Source organism: Monodelphis domestica, chromosome 4 (assembly GCF_027887165.1).
Source record: "Monodelphis domestica isolate mMonDom1 chromosome 4, mMonDom1.pri, whole genome shotgun sequence".
NCBI lineage: Eukaryota > Metazoa > Chordata > Mammalia > Didelphimorphia > Didelphidae > Monodelphis > Monodelphis domestica.
The window spans coordinates 435,157,601-435,179,905 of NC_077230.1; the positions used below are offsets into that span (position 1 = coordinate 435,157,601).

Here is a 22,305-nt window from a genome sequence, read left to right on the forward strand (position 1 = left end):
AGGCAAATTAACAGCACCAAGGATGAAAAAGGGGACCTCACCTCCAATGAAGAGGAAATTAAGGCAATCATTAAAAACTACTTTGCCCAACTATATGACAATAAATATACCAACATAGGTGATATGGATGAATATTTAAAAAAATATAAATTGCCTAGACTAACAGAAGAAGAAATAGATTTCTTAAATAATCCCATATCAGAAAAAAGAAATCCAACAGGCCATCAAACAACTTCCTAAGAAAAAATCCCCAGGGCCTGATGGATTCACCAGTGTATTCTATCAAACATTCAAAGAACAGCTAACCCCAATACTATACAAACTATTTGACATAATAAGCAAAGAGGGAGTTCTACCAAACTCCTTTTATGACACAAACATGGTATTGATCCCAAAGCCAGGCAGGCCAAAAAACAGAGAAAGAAAATTATAGACCAATCTCCCTAATGAATATAGATGCAAAAAATCTTAAATAGGATACTAGCAAAAAGACTCCAGCAAGTGATCAGAAGAGTCATTCACCATGATCAAGAAGGATTTATACCAGGGATGCAGGGCTGGTTCAATATTAGGAAAACCATCCACATAATTGACCACATCAACAAGCAAACCAACAAAAATCACATGATTTTTTCAAAAGACACAGAAAAAGCCTTTGATAAAATACAACACCCATTCCTATTAAAAAAAACACTACAAAGCATAGGAATACAAGGGTCGTTCCTAAAAATAATAAACAGTATATATCTAAAACCATCAACTAATATCATCTGCAATGGGGATAAACTAGATGCATTCCCAATAAGATCAGGAGTAAAACAAGGATGCCCATTATCACCTCTATTATTTGACATTGTACTAGAAACACTAGCAGTAGCAATTAGAGAAGAAAAAGAAATTGAAGGCATTAAAATAGGCAAGGAGGAGACCAAGTTATCACTCTTTGCAGATGACATGATGGTCTACTTGAAGAATCCTAGGGATTCAACCAAAAAGCTAATTGAAATAATCAACAACTTTAGCAAAGTTGTAGGGTACAAAATAAACCCACATAAGTCATCAGCATTTCTATATATTTCCAACACAGCTCAGCAGCAAGAAGGAGAAAGAGAAATCCCATTCAAAATCACCTTAGACAAAATAAAATACTTAGGAATCTATCTCCCGAAACAAACACAGGAACTATATGAACACAACTACAAAACTCTCCACACAATTAAAACTAGACTTGAACAATTAGAAGAACATTAACTGCTCATGGGTAGGATGAGCCAATATAATAAAAATGACCATCCTGCCCAAACTCATTTATCTATTTAGTGCCATACTCATTGAATTTCAAAAAAAAATTTTTTTATTGATTTAGAAAAAAACATAACAAAGTTCATTTGGAAGAACAAAGGATCAAGGATATCCAGGGAAACAATGAAAAAAAATACAAAGGAAGGGGGCCTTGCAGTCCCAGATCACAGACTATATTATAAAAGCGGCGGTCATCAAAACAATTTGGTACTGGCTAAGAGACAGAAAGGAGGATCAGTGGAATAGACTCGGGGTAAGTGACCTCAGCAGGACAGTATACGACAAACCCAGAGAACCCAGCTTTTGGGACAAAAATCCACTATTTCATAACAATTGCTGGGAAAATTGGAGGACAGTGTGGGAAAGATTAGGTTTAGATCAACACCTCACACCCTACACCAAGATAAATTCAAAATGGGTGAATGACTTGAACATAAAGAAGGAAACAATAAGAAAATTAGGTGAACACAGAATAGTATACATGTCAGACCTTTGGGAAGGAAAAGATTTTAAAACTAAGCAAGACTTAGAAAGAGTCACAAAATGCAAAATAAATAATTTGGAATATGTCAAATTAAAAAGTTTTTGTGCAAACAAAAACAATTTAACTAAAATCAGAAGGAAAGCAACAAATTGGGAAGCAATCTTCATAAAAACTTCTGACAGAGGTTTAATTACTCAAATTTACAAAGAACTAAATCGATTGTACAAAAAATCAAGCCATTCTCCAATTGATAAATTGGCAAGGGACATGAACAGGCAGTTCTCAGCCAAAGAAATCAAAACTATTAATAAGCACATGAAAAAGTACTCTACATCTCTTATAATCAGAGAGATGCATATCAAAACAACTCTGAGGTATCACCTCACACCTAGCAGATTGGATAATATGACACCTATGGAAAGTAATGAATGCTGGAGGGGATGCAGCAAAGTAGGGACACTAATTCATTGCTAGTGGAGTTGTGAATTGATCCAACCATTCTGGAGGGCAATTTGGAACTATGCCCAAAGGGCGATAAAAGACTGTCTGCCCTTTGATCCAGCCATAGCACTGCTGGGCTTGTACCCCAAAGAGATAATAAGGAAAAAGACCTGTACAAGAATATTCATAGCTGCGCTCTTTGTGGTGACCAAAAATTGGAAAATGAGGGGATGCCCTTCAATTGGGTAATGGCTGAACAAATTGTGGTATATGTTGGTGATGGAATACTATTATGCTAAAGGAATAATAAAGTGGAGGAATTCCATGGAGTCTAGAACAACCTCCAGGGAGTGATGCAGAGCAAAAGGAGCAGAACCAGGAAATCATTATACACAGAGACTGATACACTGTGGTACAATCGAAGGTAATGGACCTCTCCATTAGGGACAATGTAATGTCCCTGAAGAATCTGCAGGGATCTAAAAAACACTATCCAAAAGCAGAGGATAAACTGTGGGAGTAAAAACACCGAGGAAAAGCAACTGCTTGACTACAAAGGTGGAGGGGATATGACTGAGGAGAGACCCCAAAAGAATACTCTAATGCAAAAACCAACAACATGGAAATGGCTTCGAATCAAGAACACATGTGATACCCAGTGGAATCATGTGTCAGCTATGGGAGAGGTGGAGGGAGGGAGGAAAAGAAAAAGATTTTTTTTCCAATGAATAATGTTTGGAAATGACCAAAATAAAATAATGTTTAAAAAAAAAGCAAATCTCTATGGAGTTTCATGCTGGGCTACCATTTTAGCATCACCTTGCACAGGTGCCTATCTTGGGCATGCCACTTCATAAAAAATTAAAAAAAAAAAGAAATCAAAACCATTAATAAGCCCATGAAAATGTGTTCTAAATCTATTATAATTAGAGAAATGCAAGTCAAAACAACTTTGAGATACCAACTCATACCTTGAAGATTGGCTAATATGACAGCAAAGGGAAATAATAAATGTGGAGAGGATGTAGCAAAATGGGACACTAAAGCATTGCTGGTAGTGTTGTGAATTGATCAGACCATTGTGGAAGGCAATTTGGAAAAATGCCCAAATGGCTTTAAATGACTGCCTGCCCTTTGATCCAGCCATACCACTGCTGGCTTTGTACCCCAAAGAGATAATAGGAAAAAAAAACTTATACAAAAATATTTATGGCCAAGCTCTTTGGGGAGGCAAAAAAAATTGGAAAATGAGGAGGTGTCCGTCATTTGGGGAATGGCTAAACAAAATGTGGTATCTGGTGTGGATGGAATACTATTGTGCTGAAAGGAATAATGAACTGGAGGAATTCCATATGAACTGGAATGACCTCCAGGAACTGATGCAGAGTGAAAGGAACAGATCCAGGAGAACATTATATACGGAGTCTGAAACACTGTGGTACAATTGAATGTAATGGACTTCTCTACTGGCAGCAATGTAATGATCCAGGACAATTCTGAGGGACTTATGAGAAAAAACGCTATCCACATTTAGAGAAAGAACTTCAGGAGTAGAAACACAGAAGAAAAACATTTCCTTGATCATATGGTTCAAAGGGCATAGGACTGAGGATGTAGATTCTAAATGATCACCCTAGTGCAAATATTAATAATATGGAAATAGGTCTTGATCGATGATGCATGTGAAACCCAGTTGAATTGCTGATTGGCTATGGGTTGGGGTAGGGAGGAGGGATGGGAAGGAGTATGAATCATGAAGCCATGGAAGAATGATTTGCTCTGTTTCCTACATTGCCAAGACCATGAAATAAATGCAATAAAGGAAGTCATTGCCAAGCAGCCAGCCTACCAGTGGGGACCTTCTTTTGTCATACACTGGCCAGAGACTCACTTTGGTAGCCTGGACAACACCACAAACAGTTCCAGACTAGTGGAACTCGCCAGGATGGATGCTTCACTGTTCTAGAGAAGGAAAGCTGAACCAGGAATCGTGGGAAAAGGAGGCCATGTGCTGTGAACATGAGGGGCAAATTTACTCCTGAGATCCCTGGAGGAGAGTCAGAAAGTCAATACCTTATTTGGGCAGTAACTCCTGGAGGTACATCATCATCACCTCTCCTTTGGTGTCTCTCTCTCTGGCATTCACATACTCTCTCCCTGGGAGCTCAGAAAACTTTTTCTGATTTAATCACCAGAAGCATATACACCCCACTTATCCTTCAGTATCGGGAGGTCTGTGACCCAAATGTGCTATCGTATGTGACAAATGAAAACCCACTGACTGCCCCCTGGATGATCCTAAGCAAAGCTAAAGTTGCAATTGTTTCACGTCAAGTGGAAGGAAGGCAAATGAAGTGAGGAAAGGAATGGTCTTTAAAAGTGGGAAAACTTCCTGTGAGAGATGTTTTGCCTTCAAACTTGCCCTTCAAGGAGCTCTAGCTTGGGACCTCAGACTGATCTTGTATTTTCCTCTGGGACTACCACGTGGGTGACTGAAAAGGCTGACTCCTTTACTTGGCTTTTCTGGAGGTAGTAGCTTCCAGAAAGGCCCCTTGTCTTGGAGGAGGCCTTGTAGCTAGAATCCTTGTTTAATTTATCTCTGGGCCCCTCTTTACTAGGACCTCTGAAGCCCTGCCTGGTTCAGACTGGACTGGAGTAATAATCTACACTCTCTCTCTCTCTCTCTCACACACACACTCTCTCTCTCTCTCTCTCTCTCTCTCTCTCTCTCTCTCTCTCTCTCTCTCTCTCTCTCTCATTTCCTTACTTTCACTCTTTCTCCTTTTGTCAATAAACTATTATAAAAAGTCATTCTGATTTGAGTACTATCTTTTTGGTGGCCACATTTTTATACATTTAATACTACCTTTAATTTTTAACCCTTACAAAACTATGAAAAGAGAAGTGAGCAGAATAAAGACATCAGGGAGAGAGGATCAGAAGAAGGGAAAGAACTTGGATTTCAAAACTTTTTTTAAAAGGGAAAACTGGACAAATGCATACATAAAATAATAGCTTATCTTTTGAGATAATGATCCCAATATCCACCATGTTTTTAGTTGTATTTTTATTCATTGATAAATTTGAAAAGTAAGTGATCTGCCTTCATAACTATGGGAAATGGTATAAAAAAACTAATTTTTAAAAAAACACTGTCTTTAAAATTAGAATTGGGTAAGAGGAATCTAAAGACTCTATGAGGGACAGCTAGGTGGCTCAGTGGATTAAAAACCAGCCTCATATACAGGAGGTTATGAGTTAAAATGTAGCCTCAGACACTTCCTAGTTGTGTGACCCTAGGCAAATCACTTAACCCCTTATCACTAGTCCTTACCACTCTTCTGCCTTAGAACCAATTCACAGTATTGCTTATAAGACAGAAGGTAAGAGTTTTTTTTAAAAGTCTCAGACATCAAGAATCAACAAAAAAATCAAAAGAATTGAATATATAGGAAAATGTGAGATCTCATTATAAAAACTGATCTTCAAAATAGAGAGAGAGAAAATTTAAAAATTATTGGACTCTCTGAAAGGCATGATAAAAAAGAGCATAGGCAGCATCTTTCATGGAAATATTAAGAAAAATACTCTGATATTTTAGAACCAGTGGGTAAAATAGACAACAAAAGAATGCACCAATTATCACCTGAACGAGATCCTCTAAGTACAACTCCATGGAATATTATGGCCAGCTTCCTGAGCTCCCAGGTTAAGGAAAAAATATCACAAATAGTCAGAAAGAAACAATTCAAATATCAAGGCACTATAATCAGAATAGTGCAACATTTATCAGGTTGAACATTAAAGAGTACAAAGACTTGATGTGGAAAATGGACACCTTTTTGGCACCCCAAGACAACCTATGAATTTTAAAAGGAAAAAGTTGAAGATAAATATTGAAGCTACAATGTATGTCTATCCCCTTCCTCTGCCCCAGGTCCTTACTGAATAAAGGTGGATTCAAGCTCTTTGTCTATCTTTAAACAAGCCTCCTAATATAATGAAGTGGAAAAAAGTGAACATGTTCTATGCAGCTATTCTAAAGGTCTCATGACTCCTGGCAGCCAGTAAACCTGCCTCTTGTCTAGAGTAAGATCAGAATGCTCTTCAAGGAGGCTTGGGAAATGAACATCATGAAGAGCCTTAGTTGGAGTACAGTGACAAAGTGGTGTTATTTTCCTTGGAATCCTGGAGTGAGTAGGTGTATGGGGGTTGGGATTTAGGGGGTTGGGGGAAGGTGGCTAAAGGGGCTGGCAGCCACATGTGGCTGGTGCCTTTTCGTCCTCTGGATCACTTTTTATTATTTATAAATAATTATAAATTAACATACAATCTCTAAAGAATTTGGAATATGATTTTCTGGAAGGTAAAGAAGCCAGGATTACAAACAAGAATCGGCTACCTAGCAAAACTGACCATAATTTTCTAAGGGGGAAATGGATATTCAATGAAATAGAGGTCCAAAAGGAAATACAGATTTGATATTCAAATGCTTTTCCTTTTTCATGGCATGTTACTGAACAAATTGTAATTTAAGGGCTATTCATCTCCTCCCCATCTTTGATTTGAAACTTAACCGATCTCTTTTTACTGCTGTGCTCTAATGGAATGACTCTGACTCATGTATAAAAAGACTGAGAACAAAAAAAAAAAAACAAAAATAAACAGACAAACAAACAAAGCTCAAGAAAGGCATAAAAAGGTAAATAGGAAAGAGAAATCCTTGGGGATTTTATGTTAAAGCTGTTGAAATTCTTAAATGGGAAGATAACTTGTAACTCCTAAGAAATTATTATTAGTGCAATTATAAGAATGATACTAAGAATGAGGACACAGATGTGAGTTGGATATGATAGGATCATATCTTAAGATAATAAGTAAGGGATGAGAAAGAGGCATGCACTGGGAGAAAGGGGAGAGGAATGTAAAAGGAAAGAAAGTTTTTACAATGTAGGGGAAGAATACGTAGGTGGAGAAGGGGAATCAGAATCTTTCATCAGAACTGGCTCAAAAAGCCAATAATGTACATATGCAGTTGGTCATGGAAATCTATTTTATATGAAAGTAGGAGAGGAAGGGAATAGGAAAAACGGGTTTGATAGAAGGGATGGTGAATTGGAGGAGGTGGTAGTCAGAATCAAAATATTTTTGAGGAGGGACAAGGTGAAAGGAGAAAGAGTAGGATAAAAGGTGGGGAATAGGATGGAGAGAAATACATAACTAGTAATAAAAAATTTCTTTGAAAAATTACAGGAAGTTTCTTTGTTTAAGGCATCATTATTCAATATATGGAGACCTGTGTCACATTTACAAGAATACAAGTCCTTCCTTAATTTATGAGTGTTCAAATGATACAAACAGGTAGTTGTATTGTGAAATGATCAAAACTATTTATAATCATATAAAATATGCTCTAAATTACTATTCATTAGAGATATGAATATTAAAACAACTCAGAGGCAACTTCTCATAACTATTAAACTAGCTAATATGACAAAAGTGGCAAATGATACATGTTGGAGGGGCGTGGGAAAATTGACATGCAAATGCAGTATTAGTGGAGTAATGGACTACTTCAACTCTTCTGGAGATCAATTTGGAGCTATGGCCAAAGTGCTATAAAATCTTACTTACCCTTTGACCTAGTAACACTAATTCTAGGTCTGTATTCTAAAGAGATAGAAAACAAAAAGGAAAACGATCTATATGTACAAAAATATTCATCATGGTCTTTCCTTCCCCTTCCCCTACACTTTCCAGTAGCCAATACACAATTCCATTGGGCTTTCCATGTGTCCTTGATCAAGTCTTATTTCCATATTATTGATATTTGCATCAGGGGGATCATTTTAGAGTCTACATCCCCAATCATATCCCCATTGACCCATGTTATCAAGCAGTTGTTTTTCTCATGTGTTTCTGCTGCCATGGGTCTATCTCTGGATGTGGATAGTGTTCTTTCTCCTAAGTCTCTCACTACTGTCCTGGGTCATTGCATTGCTGCTATTGGAGAAGTCCATTACATTCTATTGTACCACAGTGTATCTGCCTCAGTATATAATATTTTCCTGGTTCTGCTCCTTTCACTCTGCATCAATAACTGGAAGTCTTTCCAGTTCACATGGAATCCCTCCAGTTCATTATTCCTTTGAGCACAATAGTATCCCATCACCAACATACACCACAATTTGTTCAGCCACTCCCCAATTGGAGGGCATCCCTTATTTTCCAATATTTTGTCACCACAAAGAACACAGCTATGAATATTCTTGTACAAATCTTTTTCCTTATTATCTCTTTGGGGTATAAACTCAGCAGTGGAATGACTGGATCAAAGGGAAGGCAGTCTTTTAAAGACATTTGGGCAAAGTTCCAAATTGCCATCCAGAATAGTTGAATCAATTCACAACTGCACCAGCAATGCATTAATATCCCAAAATTTCCATATCCCCACCAACATTTATTACTTTCCTTTTCTGTCATGTTAGCCAATCTGCTAGGTATGAGGTGGTACCTCAGAGTTGTTTTGATTTGTATTTCTCTGATTATTAGAGATTTAGAACAATTTTTCATGTGCTTATTAATAGTTTTGATTTCTTTATCTAAAAATTACATATTCATGTCCCTTGCCCATTTATGAATTGGAGAATGAAATGGAGGATTAAAACTTTTTAATTTAATGTAATCAAAATTATTTATTTTATATTTTGTAATTTTTTTCTATCTCCTGCTTCATCTTAAAATCTTTCCTTTCCCAAATATCTGACTAGTATACTATTCTGTGTTCACTTAATGTACTTATAGTATCCTTCTTTATATCCAAGCCATTTACCCATTCTGAGTTTATCTTGGTGTATTATGTGAGATGTTGATCCAAAACCCAATCTCTCCCATACTGTCTTCCAATTTTCCCTACACTTTTTGTCAAATAGTGGATTTTTTCTCAAACCTGGGATCTTTGGGTTTATCATAGACTGTCTTGCTGAGGTCACTTACTCCAAGTCTATTCCACTGATCCTTTCTGTCTCTTAGCCAGTATGACATTGTTTTGAAGAACACTGCTTTATACTTTGAGATCAGGGACTGCTAGTCCACATTTCTTCATATTTTTTTCATTATTTACCTGGATATCCTTGATCTTATGTTCTTCCAAATGAATGTTGTTATGGTTTTTTCTAATTCAGTAAAAAAGTTTTTTGGTAGTTTAATGGGTATGGCACTAAATAAGAAAATAAGTTTGGATAGGATTGTCATTTTTATGATGTTAGCTCATCCCACCCATGAACAATTAATTTTTTTTCAATTAATTAGGTCTAATTTTAATTGTGTTCAAAGTGTTTATTTGTGTTCATATAGTTCCCGTGTTTGTTTTGGCAGATAGATTCCTAAGTATTTGTCTAGGGTGATTTTAAATATAATTTCTCTTTCTAATTCTTGGTCCTCAGATATATTGAAATATATAGAAATGCTGATGACTTATGTGGGCTTATTTTGTATCCTGCAAATTTGCTAAAGTTGTTGATTATTTCCACTAGCTTTTTAGTTGATTCTCTAGGATTCCTTAAATAGAACATCTTATCATCTGCAAAGAGTGATAGATTGGTCTCCTCATTGCCAATTTTAATACCTTCAATTTCTTTTTCTCCTCTAATTGTTACTGCTAGTGTTGCTATTACAATGTTAAATAATAGAGGTGATAATGGGCATCCCTGTTTCATTCCTGATCTTATTGGGAATAGATGTAGCCTTGGGAAGGCTTCTATTTTATCACCATTCCAGATGATGTTTGCTGATGGTTTTAGATAAATACTTTTTTATTTTTAAGAAAGGCCTTTCTATTCCTATGTTTTCAAAAGGAATGAGTGTTGCATTTCTTCTAAGGCTTTTTCTGCATCTAATTGAAATAATCCTGTGATTTTTGTTGGTTTGCTTAACATGGTCAATTATGTGGATGGTTTTCCTAATATTGAATCATCCTTGCATTCCTGGTATAAACCTACCTGGTCATAATGAATATAATCTTGATCACTTGCTGGAGTCTTTTTGCAAGGATCCTATTTAAGATTTTTGCATCTATATTCATTAAGAAGATTGCTCTGTAGTTTTATTTCTCTGTTTTTGACTTGCCTGACTTTGGAATCAGTATCATATTTGCATTGCAAAAGGAATTTGGTAGAACTCTTTCTTGGCTTATTCTGTCAAATAGTTTGTATAATATTGGGATTAGTTGTTCTTTGAAGGTTTGATGGAATTCATTTGTGAATTTCAGAGCAGAATCTGTCTGAATCACAATGTGGCTCCCCACCAGATCGCAGCACCATCGACATGATCTTCACAGTGAGGCAAATGCAGGAAAAATGCCTTGAGCAAAACCTGAGTCTCTACATTGTCTTCATAGACCTGACAAAGGCGTTCGACACAGTGAACAGGGACGCATTGTGGGGGATCCTTCGCAAGCTCGGCTGCCCAGCAAAATTCGTTGAACTGATCCAGCTCTTTCATGTCGACATGACAGGGGAAGTCCTATCTGGTGGAGAGACTTCCAATCGCTTCAACATCTCCAGTGGCGTGAAACAAGGCTGTGTCCTTGCTCCGGTACTATTGAACCTATTTTTCACCCAAGTATTACAACATGCTGTGATGGATCTAGACCTGGGCGTCTACATCAAATACCGACTGGATGGCTCACTATTCGACCTTCGCCGCCTGACTGCAAAAACAAAGACAACCGAGAGACTCATCCTGGAAGCGCTCTTCGCAAATGACTGTGCTCTGATGGCCCACCAAGAAAATCATCTTCAAACCATTGTGGACAGGTTCTCCACCTCAACAAAACTGTTTGGTCTGACTATCAGCCTCAGCAAAACAGAGGTGCTGTTCCAACCTGCACCAGGGAGGCCAACAAACCAGCCATGCATTACAATCAATGGCACGCAGCTTTCTAATGTCAACACTTTCAAGTACCTGGGCAGCACCATCACCAGCGACGGGTCCCTAGACCACGAGATCAATGCCAGGATCCAAAAGGCCACCCAGGCACTTGGGCGGCTGCACTCCAAAGTCCTCCAACACAGAGGTGTAAGCACTGCGATGAAGCTCAAAGTGTATAACGCAGCGGTCCTCAGCTCGCTTCTGTATGGTTGTGAGACATGGACACTGTACCTGAAGCACATGAAACAGCTGGAGCAATTCCACCAACGCTCCCTCTGGTCAATCATGAGGATCAGATGGCAGGACCGAATCACCAACCAGGAAGTCCTCAACAGAGCCAACTCCACCAGCATCGAAGTCCTGGTGCTCCAAACCCAGCTACGATGGTCTGGACACGTCGTCCGCATGGACCCACAGCGAATACCGAGACAGGTGTTCTATGGTGAACTGTCAACTGGACTCAGGAAACAAGGCCGACCAAAGAAAAGATATAAGCAAACTAGAATGCTACCAAATCATATATATGCATGTGTATATAGATATAATATATTCTATCAAAATTATTAATATGTTTATGTGTATATGCAAATTTTGCACAAAAATTAGAGCAAAAAAAAAAGAGGGCAGCATGCTCAGAATTATTTAAAGCTCCTCTTTTTAAAAACATGTCTGTGTCTAGAGGGGAAACAATATTAGGTGGAGAATGGTGGAAAAAATGATGGCATGTGAACTTGATAGAAAATAGTTTATGAAATGATATAATGGCCAGAACCAAGGAAATTTGGACAGACATATATGAAGTGATGGAGAAGGTCCTCCAGTCTATCTCTCCTGAAATGAACATACACCATGTTTTTAGACATGGTGTGCAATGGCATGAAGAGAGATTATTCACTCATGTTGATTGATTGGTCTCAGGATTATTTATTCTTTCTCATATGTCCTCGGTCCACTTCCTTCTTTCAAGTCCAAATCACATCTTCAGGAATGGCCTTTAAGGCTCTGAGATGAGAGAGCAGGGACAAGATGTAAGCATGACTCAGTTTACTGTCTCTCATACACAGAGCCAATTGGAACCATAAGAAGAGGAGCAACTGGAAGGAGGCTCCATGAGGCCCAGCATCCAGGAGAGGGGAAGAGCCTCAGACAGCCTTGTTGCCTAATCCTGAGGGCTCACCACTTGCCTTTGCTTGGCTCTAATGCACAAAGTCTCTACTAGGGAGCAGAAAAAGCTTCTCAGCTGCTCCCACTGTTGACTGAGCCCTCGTTACTCTGTCCTAATTGCTGCCTGGGATGGGCTCAAGGGGCCAAAGTTCCCCAAACACCTGGAGACATCTCTGACTCTAATTGTCGGATATCACTTCTCTGGTAGGTGACAAGATAATGGCGGCTCTGGAGGGAGATGAGGTCAGACATCCAGTACCTATAACTACAGTCCCGACTGGCCCCTGCATTCTCCATTGGATGAAACACAGAAATCTTCAGTGCCACAGCAGACAGCCAGGTGAGTGTTAGTTGATAGATCTTGGGATCAAAACCCCCCTTTCCCCTTCCCCAATCCCTACTGAGACTGACAGTCCCCCACCCCTTCCTCTGCACCTGCTGGGACTCCAGAATTAATCAAGTAGTTCCACTTCCTCAGGTACTGCTTCTTCCCTGCTATGACCTGACAAATCCATGGTGGATGGATGTTCTGGAATTATTCTATCTATACCATACTAGACAAGCCTGGGAACCAAACCTCCCAACCCCAAAGCCAACCACAAGTACCCCAACTTTGCCCAATAGAGACAATCCAGGTTACCTAATCCCAGATCAGCACCCTATAAAAGATTCCCCCCTTCTCCATCCCAGACAGAGACCTCTAGCCCCCTACAGGCTGCTGATTCCCCCCTTGCTCTTCCATCATCCCCCTCCCACTCCATGGCCATTGGCCTTCCATCCCCCTCCTTTCCTCCAATAAAGCCTTGCTCCATTAATCAAGCTCTCTGTCTCATTAGCCTTGAGTTGGACTCCAGGTCAGTCATTAGTGACTGTTTCAGACTTACATCCTAGGGTTGGGGAGGGAGCCATGGACAGACTTGCTGTGTGCTAAGAAAGGGGCAGACACCTCCTAGCACCCCAATGGGAAGGAGGATTTTATTCCATTTTTGGAGGATTTTCTCAGCCTCGGTGCTGAGATTGTGGCTTTGCCATTTGGGTCATGATTGAAGTTGTGTGATCTCCAGTGGTAGTAAGTCAAAGTTGATGAGACTTCTCCATGACTAGGGCAGCCTGATCTGATGTTTCTTTATTGAGGCAGTAATTAGTCTGCTGGAGTAGGGAAGCACCACTGCCCTGGGTCCAAATCCCTCATGGCAGCTTTGGAGCCAGAACTGAGAAATAAAGAAGGATTATCTGGTAAATGGATTTGGCACTAGGTGAATGGCTAGACCCCAAAATTACCCAGTAATGGATGGATTCCCAATTGGATGCAGACCTCTGATATATCACTTGAGGTAAGAATGCATGAACCTGGACAGTTCATTACCTATAAAACATAGAAGTCATCCTTGTCAAATGTGGAGATGCCACCTAGCTCAGAAGCAGCCATCACAGAAGACCATTTGAACGAGCTAGGAGGAGGGGTCAGATCCAAAGGGAGGCTACCTGGCAGAAAAAGGGTGATTGTTTACCCAGAGAGTCCAGCTATCAACAGAGGAGGAGGTAGCCAAGCAGAGCACAGCAGTGTAAATGCACGGAGGGCTCCAGGGCCTTCCCAGTACAACAGAGCACTGGGAACAAGTCAGTGTTTTGTCCTCTGATGTATCACAGGCTCTGAGCTAAGCAAAGGAGGGAGATGAAGTTGGGCCACACTGTGTGCAGGTTCATCAGCCATACTTTAGGGCAGCCATTTGGAAACTGGAGCATGTCTGTAAAACAGGCAGAGATGGAGCTGATGAAAGGACTCATGAGGGTGAGCTGGGAAACCTGGAGAAACACATACTGAAGAGGAGAAGACTTGGGGGCATTCTGCTGGTACTGGAAGGGTGTGGAGGGGACAAATAACTGTGACATTTCAATAGCCCTTCACCCAAAGCAAGTTACCTGGAGAATCCCATTGACCTTCAGAGACACGAGAGGCAAGAACTAACTATGATGCTGTCCTCTTCTGGTCCTCTCCTTATACATAAAGCCAAGCGAGGTGTGAGATGGGTTACTGGCTCGCCTGGACACCCCCAAACCCCAGAAGTATCCCAGGTCAGAGAGCACATAAGGAATCCCTTTTCCTTAATCCCCTGCAGTGCTGAAAGAAGGTAACTTTGAGTAACAGAAACCTATAAGGAAGGGTTTTTAAGAGAGACACTCCCTTGGCCTCTCCCGTAGATTTTTTGATAAGCACAGAGAGGCACCTTCAGTTTGCTTCTGATAAGCTCCTATTTGCACCCCAGATATCCAAGCATCCCCTGAACTGCCCAGTTCACACCCTTTTGTCTTTGAGGCACAACACATCACCCATCAGCACATCTCTGGTCATGTAGCCCCTGTTGTCAAAGCTCCTGCCTTCCTGGTATGAAGCCCACCTGCATGGGGTCTATGAGTCTTGTGATGAGATGTTGTCATCTCCTTGCTAGTGTTTTATTTAAAATTTTTGCATGAATGTTCATTAGGGGGTAGATGTATAGTTTATCTTCTGTTTTAGCTCCCTCATTTACATATCAGAACCATATTGGTCTCATGAATAGACTTTGGGAGGATTCCCTCTTCCCATTTTTTCTAAATAATTCATGTCGTGCTGGAGGTAGTCATTCTTGAATGTTGGGCAGAACTCACGGGTGAGTTCATGTGGCCCGGGGACCCTTTTCTCAGGGAGTTCTTCCATAGTTTGTTCAATTTCTTTCCCTGCGATGCAGTTGCTTTAGTATTCCATTTCCTCTTTCATTACTCTGGTGACTTTATATGTTTGTAATTATTCACCCATTTCACTTGGGTTGTCAGATTTCTTAGCAGGAGATACGAGATGGTCTCTAAGGACACTTCAGTCTCTAAATTCTATCAGAGAAATGGCCAATAATAGCATAGCCTTACCTTCAGCACACTGTACATATGGATGAGTTAGGGATTGTGTGCTGGAGGAAAGTTCTCTGAGGCTTAGGTCCTGATGCGAATCCCCATTACCAGCAGCCTTGGAGAGTCATTGACATGTTAGTCACTCACATATCCCCATGGAAACCCAGGACCTGCTATCAGGTCTGAATTTGAGAGGTGCCCAGGAAGAAGGATGCCCTGAAAATAACCGTCCCCCTGTCTTTCTCAAGTGAAGGGGCCCCTTGATAACCCAACGGAGATGAGCTCAGCACCCTAAATGTGTCCCTGACAGGGAGCTAAGGCAGACCCCTGGGCTCCTGGGTCCTGAGCTCAGCTCCTTCAAACAAAAAAGATGACAGACGTTTTTTTCAGTATAGTCCGTCTTACAAAAATGTTGAAAACTTGCTACTGGCTTTTTTAACTGAACGTGAGAAAAATAAAATAATTTCTCATGTCAATAAAGCCCGGGGGCCCAATGCAGCACACTGGCCATCTCAGGATCCCGAATGGGACTGTCACAACTCTGAGGATTATTTGCAACTATACCGTTGTAGGGAGGCCATCTTAACAGCCCTGAGAGAGTGTGCAGACAGTAAAGATAAGTGGACAGCATTTGAAAGAATTAAGCAAAATGAGGAATTCCCCTTACAAAGGCAGGAGTTGCTGCCAGAGACTACCAGGGACGCTGGGGGCCTCATAACCATAGCTAGCATTTATGTGTGTGTGTGTGAAGCACTAGGAGGAGTGTTTTGTACTTAATATGTCAGTGGATCCTGATAACAACCCTGGGAGGTAGAAGTTATTTTTATCTCCATTTTACAGATGAGAGAACTGAGTCAAAGAGTGGACACATGACTTGGCCAGATTACAAAACTAGTCACTGAGTCTGGATTAGAACTCAGATAGTTCTTCCTCTGGGCCCAGCCCTCTTTCTACTATTCTGTCTCATAAAGCAGGAAGCCCCTTGGACCTGGGACAGCCTGTTTCTCTGACTTTAACACCACCCAACACTTTTGATCTTCTGATTTAGTCAAAATAAACAAAAACGTAGCCTTTGGGGGAGGGTGGGGGAAGCAGCCTGAAGTAATGGTGAGTCGAGGAGGACCTGGAATTTGTGCTTTTTCTGATCTTCTTTTACTTCTGCCAGGGGAAATGAATGGTTGATTAAAGAGAGTTCTGGGAGCGAGGCAGGCTTATTGTCCCATCTTTACAAAGCTCCATTCCGATGTTGTTGTTGTTTTTAACCAGTTTCCCTACCAAAAGAACATTGGGAAGCACAGATCTACGTGCAGTTGCTGAATTGGAAGGACAAGAACTTTTCTGCCATTAAGTCAGATAGTTTCCTGCTATCACTGCCCTCTCTTAGTAAGCACCAAAGACAAGGAAGGGATTCCGCTTTGTCCTAGACGTGCCCCTCTTGCTTTTTCAAAAGCTCTCCCAGATTCTCAGATTGCTTTTCTCTTTTCCTAAAAAATGGACTAGAGTGCGAGCCAACCTCTTACAAAATGACTTTGATTGAGTCAAAGCATCATAGAGTACCTCTTCACACGGCAACTGATGTCTTCATTCATTCAGTCTTTCGGAATATTATTCAAGACACTGAAGACAAATGGGGTCTTCTTGAAATTTATGTTTCCAGATTCAGTTGTCTAAATATTTAAAAGGACATCAGATCATTACCTCTTCAGAGTAGCTCACTCCTCTCCAAGAGAGGTGACTGTCTTTGTCTTGTTGATTCTTGGGCTCATAGACCTGACTTGTACTTCAAGAAGCGCCATTTAAAATATTACATCGTGAGCAAACCTGATTATGCAATTTTTATTCTGTGAAAAACAGTTTGAAATTGCAGTGTTATGGACCCAGACCCTGAAGAGATCTTTCTGTAAAGGTAATAAACCTTGAGGTAAGACATTAACCCTTTCCCCCAACTTCTTTCTGTCTGGCTCAGTTAGAGTTAAGTTCCTGCTTTCATGCCTCTCATTCCTCACAAATTAGAAAAGATTCTTCTGTCATCATCCCCTTGGAGGGGATTATACTATCCTACTGGTTCCAGTCTGCTTCATTTCTAAAAGTCCATGTACGTTGGAGCTCTGATGGCCGCTACAAGGTCAATGGCCAGAAGTTATTCATATAAGAAAAGTGATCCTTTTAATGGAATACAGGTAAGTTTTCAGCGGAAAGAAGAGAAAGCCCATACTTTCCCCACGAGTGAAATGCACCAAATTATGTGGGGATGCAAGCTGGAAATTGGGATGTGTTAAAGACCTCCCTTCCATATAGTCATTGTAGTTCTGTTTCATTAACCAAGAATGAATTGCTACTTTTATATGTTCAAAGCTTTGACTCAGAATTCTGTTCAACATTGTAGGGATATAGAACTCCCTCCACCAATCTTCCCCAAAGGTTCCAGTTATACATCATCTGCAAATAGGAGTCAGTGTGGTACATGGAATATCTGGGAAGTCCATGGATGAAGCTGGGCAGAGAAAGAAGGAATATGTCTATGCGTATGGAACTGTGTGGTTGGGAAGAAGGGTTTGCCCATGTGTGTGTATCAGGAGGTATATATAGTCTCCTAAAAGATTCTGAAGGCACATTTGGCCACCAGCTGTCAGTACATCATAAACACCAATCATGACTCAAATGTAGATTATGAGTCTTCATTATGTTTACTATGAGAGATTTTTGATTGTTCTTTCCTTTCTTCTCTCATGATATCTCTAGATGGGCCCCCGCAACACTCCAAGATCATGTCTCTCTATGACACAGTCCTGGGGATCATCTTCCTTTCTCAGACTGGAGTTGGGGTCCTGGGCAACACATTATTCCTCTGCTTTACTTTCTTTAGCAGCCACAGTTCAAGGCTATTGGACCCCATTCTGGTCCAACTAACACTGACTAACACCATAGTGCTCCTCTCTAAGGGATGCCCACTAGTAAATTTCTATTTGGGGGACGTTTATTTCCTGGGAAGCCTAGGCTGTAAAATGGTATTTTACTTCCAAAGGATGAGCCGGGGCCTTGCCATCTGCACCATGTGCCTCCTGAGTATCTTTCAGGCTGTCACTATTAGTCCCAGCAGCTCTAGGTTGGCCAGACACAAAGGCAGCGTTCTGAAGCTCATCAGGCCCTCGTGTCTCCTCTCTTGGATATTCAACATGATCATAGAAGTAAACGTGCCCGTACACATAACAGGATCAAAGAGGATCAACAGCAGCCACACAGGGGGATTTGAAGTCCTTTATTGCTACTGGGAAAAGGTGTTAAAGGAAGTAACCATCCTGCCCTCCCTGCGAGACATCCTTTGTGTTGGAGGCATGGTCTGGGCCAGCAGCTACATAATAGTTCTGCTGTACAGACATCAACGGAAAGTCCAGCACATTCACCGCATGAGCCGCTCCCAGAAGACTTCTCCGGAGATCAGGGCCACCCAAACCGTCCTGCTGCTGCTGAGCATCTTTGTTTCTGCTTACTGCATCAGCTGTAGCTCTGCACTGTACAAAGTGTACGAGATTCATTCTGGTGACTGGTTGGTGGTCGTGTCTACTTTCACCGCCTTGTGTTTCCCAACCATCAGCCCCTTTTTGCTCATTCACAGGGACACTCAGATCTTCAGGTCCTGCTGTGCCTCCTGGCAGAAGCCAAGTCTCCATTCGTAGAACAGCTGTTGGGATTTCCAAGTCAATTCATCTCTGGATCAAATTCCTTAGTGAAGATTTCTGGGAAAGGACCCATAACATAGTGAATCCAAGTGGACCTGGATCTGTGGGTGTGGGAGATGTCAGCCTTTCCCAATGTTAAGTACAGGACAGACAGGTTTGAAGGAGGACATGGGATGCTCCCACTCGATTATGGTTTGAATTGTAAAGCTCTCTGTGGTAACTCTTGCCAACCTCACTCTAAACTCTTTCCAGCAATAGTGACTGTTACTCCTCTTCTAGCACTTTACATTCCTCCCAAATCATAATTCTCTTGGTTTCTACCACACACTTTATTTATGATAGCTGTGCTTTTGTACTGACTTTCCCCTATAACTTGGGCAGTGATGGTGAACCCATGGCATGTTTGCCCCAAAGGGCATGCAGAGCGCTCTCTCTGGGCACACCTGCCATCAACCACCAGATGTCATTACTAGAAAGCCAGATGTACTCAGAGTGGAGCTGTTCCTCTCCCCCTCCCCATATACCTGAAAACATTCCTCACTTCCCCTGCCCCAATAGGAGTGCTTCCTCCCTCCCCTGTGTGGGGTAAGGTGCTGGGGTTGGGGGTAGAAAGTGGCTCACCTGCTATGTGAGAGTCCAGGGCAGATAGCAGCCTGTTGAATCTGTGGTGAAGATAATTCCTGTGGTAGGACTGGAGAGGAGCTAGTTTTGAGGGAAGTGGAGCTCACAATTTGGTGCAGATCTTGAGGGGAGGGGAATTCGGGGGCCACTCTCTGTCCCCTCTCCTCAAGTGCCTCTTATTACCCACCCTCCTGCCCACCAGCCCAATGGGAATGTTTCTTCCCTCCATTGTCTGGAATAAGAGGGTTACAGGGAGGCAAGTTTGGGTGATGGGATGTGGCACTCAGTCCCTAGTGGGGACAGATGTGGCACTTGGTCAAGGGACTGCGGTGGGGGCTGGACAAGCACTACATCTCTAAAAGGTTCACCATCTCTGACCTAGGGAATGTCTCCTTACCTCTCCCTCATTGAGTATCTCTTCCTTTAAGACAAACATTTGTTGCTATCTCTACATGAAGATTTAATCAATATTTCTACTTATTTAGGCTCTCCTCCTTCACAAACTCCCTTGGATTTAATTGCTTTGTATTTATTTCCTTAGTATTCATATTATATGAATATATAAAAGTCCTTCCTGTGTCCCTATTATAATGCAAGCTCTTTGAGAGCATATGATATATGGTAACTTGTAACCCCCATAACAAGCTGAGAGCCTAATGATTTTCTGGCAAAAGAAACCACTAGAGTGGTTTGCAATTTCCTTCTCTTGTTCATTTAACATATGGAGAAACTGAGAAAAATAGGGTTAAGTCTCTTGGCCAAGATCACTCAGCTGGGAAGTGTCTGAGGTAAGATTTGAACTCATAAAGAAGATTCTTCTTGACTCTAGGATACAGTCTCCTGAACCACCTATCTAGAATTTGGGGTGCATGGGGTGTTCAGGATGGACTGGCACCTCTGTTATGAAGTTTATTGATCCCCTTTCAGGGTTGTTCATCCATCCTTGGTGTCTGCCTTTAAGCCAGCTGTCACCTCTGGCTACAAGTAATTGTGGCATGATCAGCAACACACCCTGATAAAACCATCTCAGCAGCAAAAGTAAAAAAGGTCTCAAATTTCTTGGCAAGCAGATCAATGTCTACCCCAAGCATGTAAAGACTTCCTCTGACAGAATGAGTAGATGAGAACAATTTGATCCAACAGCCATGAAGTCACCTATGTTCATTATCCTTACCTTGTAAATCATTACCTATCATTGTTTCTGTAAAAAGATTACCTAATTCTTTAGTCTATGTCATTTCCCCTATAAGTTTTGTACCTCAAATGAATAAACTAAGTCATTGCCCAGGCCTCCGGAGTCTGTCTGTATTCTTACCCCCTGGGCATCCCCAACCAGGTGTTCCCCAGTGGCCTTGATATTATTTGCTATTTCAAATTACTGGTGCATTCCTATGTGTGGTTACTCTTAGTATTTTAGACCCAAGTGTCCAATGGTATGCTTTCCAATAACAATCATTTAACTTATTTAGTCTAGAGCAAGGACATTTAATGTATTTTTATATTAAAAACAATTGGGGGGAAAGTCCTCCCTCGACCAAAGAACAATAAATGGCACATTCTCCACCAAGAAGCACAGCATCCATGAGGAGAGAGACATAGTGATAGAGGATCTTAAAAGAAAATTAAAAGAAGCAGAAGGAAAAGCTGGAGAAAGAGAGATTAAAGAGTTTAATGTTGTTTCCTCTGCAAAAGAATTGGGTGTTTTGTCAGGGTATGTAGATACAGAGGTCAGTTTTCCAGACAATTGAACAGGTATGGAGGGTTTAACAGGCAAAATAATTGGGATAACAAAAATAATAACTGGAACAACAATAACAATAATAGCTAGAATAACTTCAAGAAGGAACAATGGAAATATATGCCAGAATGCTTACTGTCAGCGAGCTCAAGCACCAGATCTGAGCACAATGCAGGACTGGGTTATATCTGCAGCATGGCCTAAATAGAGTCAGATTGTTAAGGGTGATCAAAGCAAAGGGGCTTGTCCTTATGAAGGTTTACCCAGTGTTCTTCTGTACCTAAATCAAGGAATAAGGAATTGAGAGTAAATGAAAGTGATTGTAATGGTAATAAGGTTAATGAAGATATAGATGAAGTGATTGAATCAAAGGATATAATGATTAGGGAAAAAGAATACTGTAGTATAAAATTTGTAGAAAATTCTAATGACTGTAAAGTAATGGAAAATTGTGAAGAATATAGACTAGATGATGATAATGTAATTGTAAATGAGAACAATGATACCAAGGTAGAGAGTATAAGGACCAAAGGGAGAAGTGAAAAAGCTAATGATGGAGTTAAATATGTAAAATCCTGGGAATATCATGGAGTTCAAGCAGATGTAAACTTGGATGGACAGGAAATGACTGAGCTTTGAACTGATGTTACTGTCCTTGCACCAGTATTAGAAACATTTCAACCTCCAAACAGTACAGAATCATATGTATCTGTCACTATAGGTGACCAGCATTATGATCTTTTGGTTGATACTGGAGCCAGTAAATCAGTTTTGCAAAGTCTTCCTAAGAATTGTAGAGTTGTTGGTACAATGGAAGTAATAGGAGCTACTGGGAAACCAGAGAGAGTAGCTAAATTACAACCTAAAATGATTATTTCTTCTTGAGTAGTTATTATCATTCCAGGGATTGTTGTTATTATTCCAGTTATTCTTGTTGTTCCAATTATTTTGCCTATTAAATCCTCCACACCAATTCAATTGTCTGGAAAACTGACCTCTGTATCTACATTCTTTACAAAATGCCCAATTTTATTTCAGAGGAAACAACGTTGGGGATC

The 22,305-nt window shown here is 40.7% G+C and overlaps 1 protein-coding gene across 1 annotated transcript; it reads left to right on the top strand.

Moving 5' to 3' along the window:
* Window positions 1-17,976: 17,976 nt before the first annotated feature.
* Window positions 17,977-18,885, top strand: monDomV1R1241 (vomeronasal 1 receptor monDomV1R1241). The gene is given in 1 exon segment (NM_001166800.1): window positions 17,977-18,885. A coding segment is annotated over 1 exon segment (909 nt).
* Window positions 18,886-22,305: the final 3,420 nt, after the last annotated feature.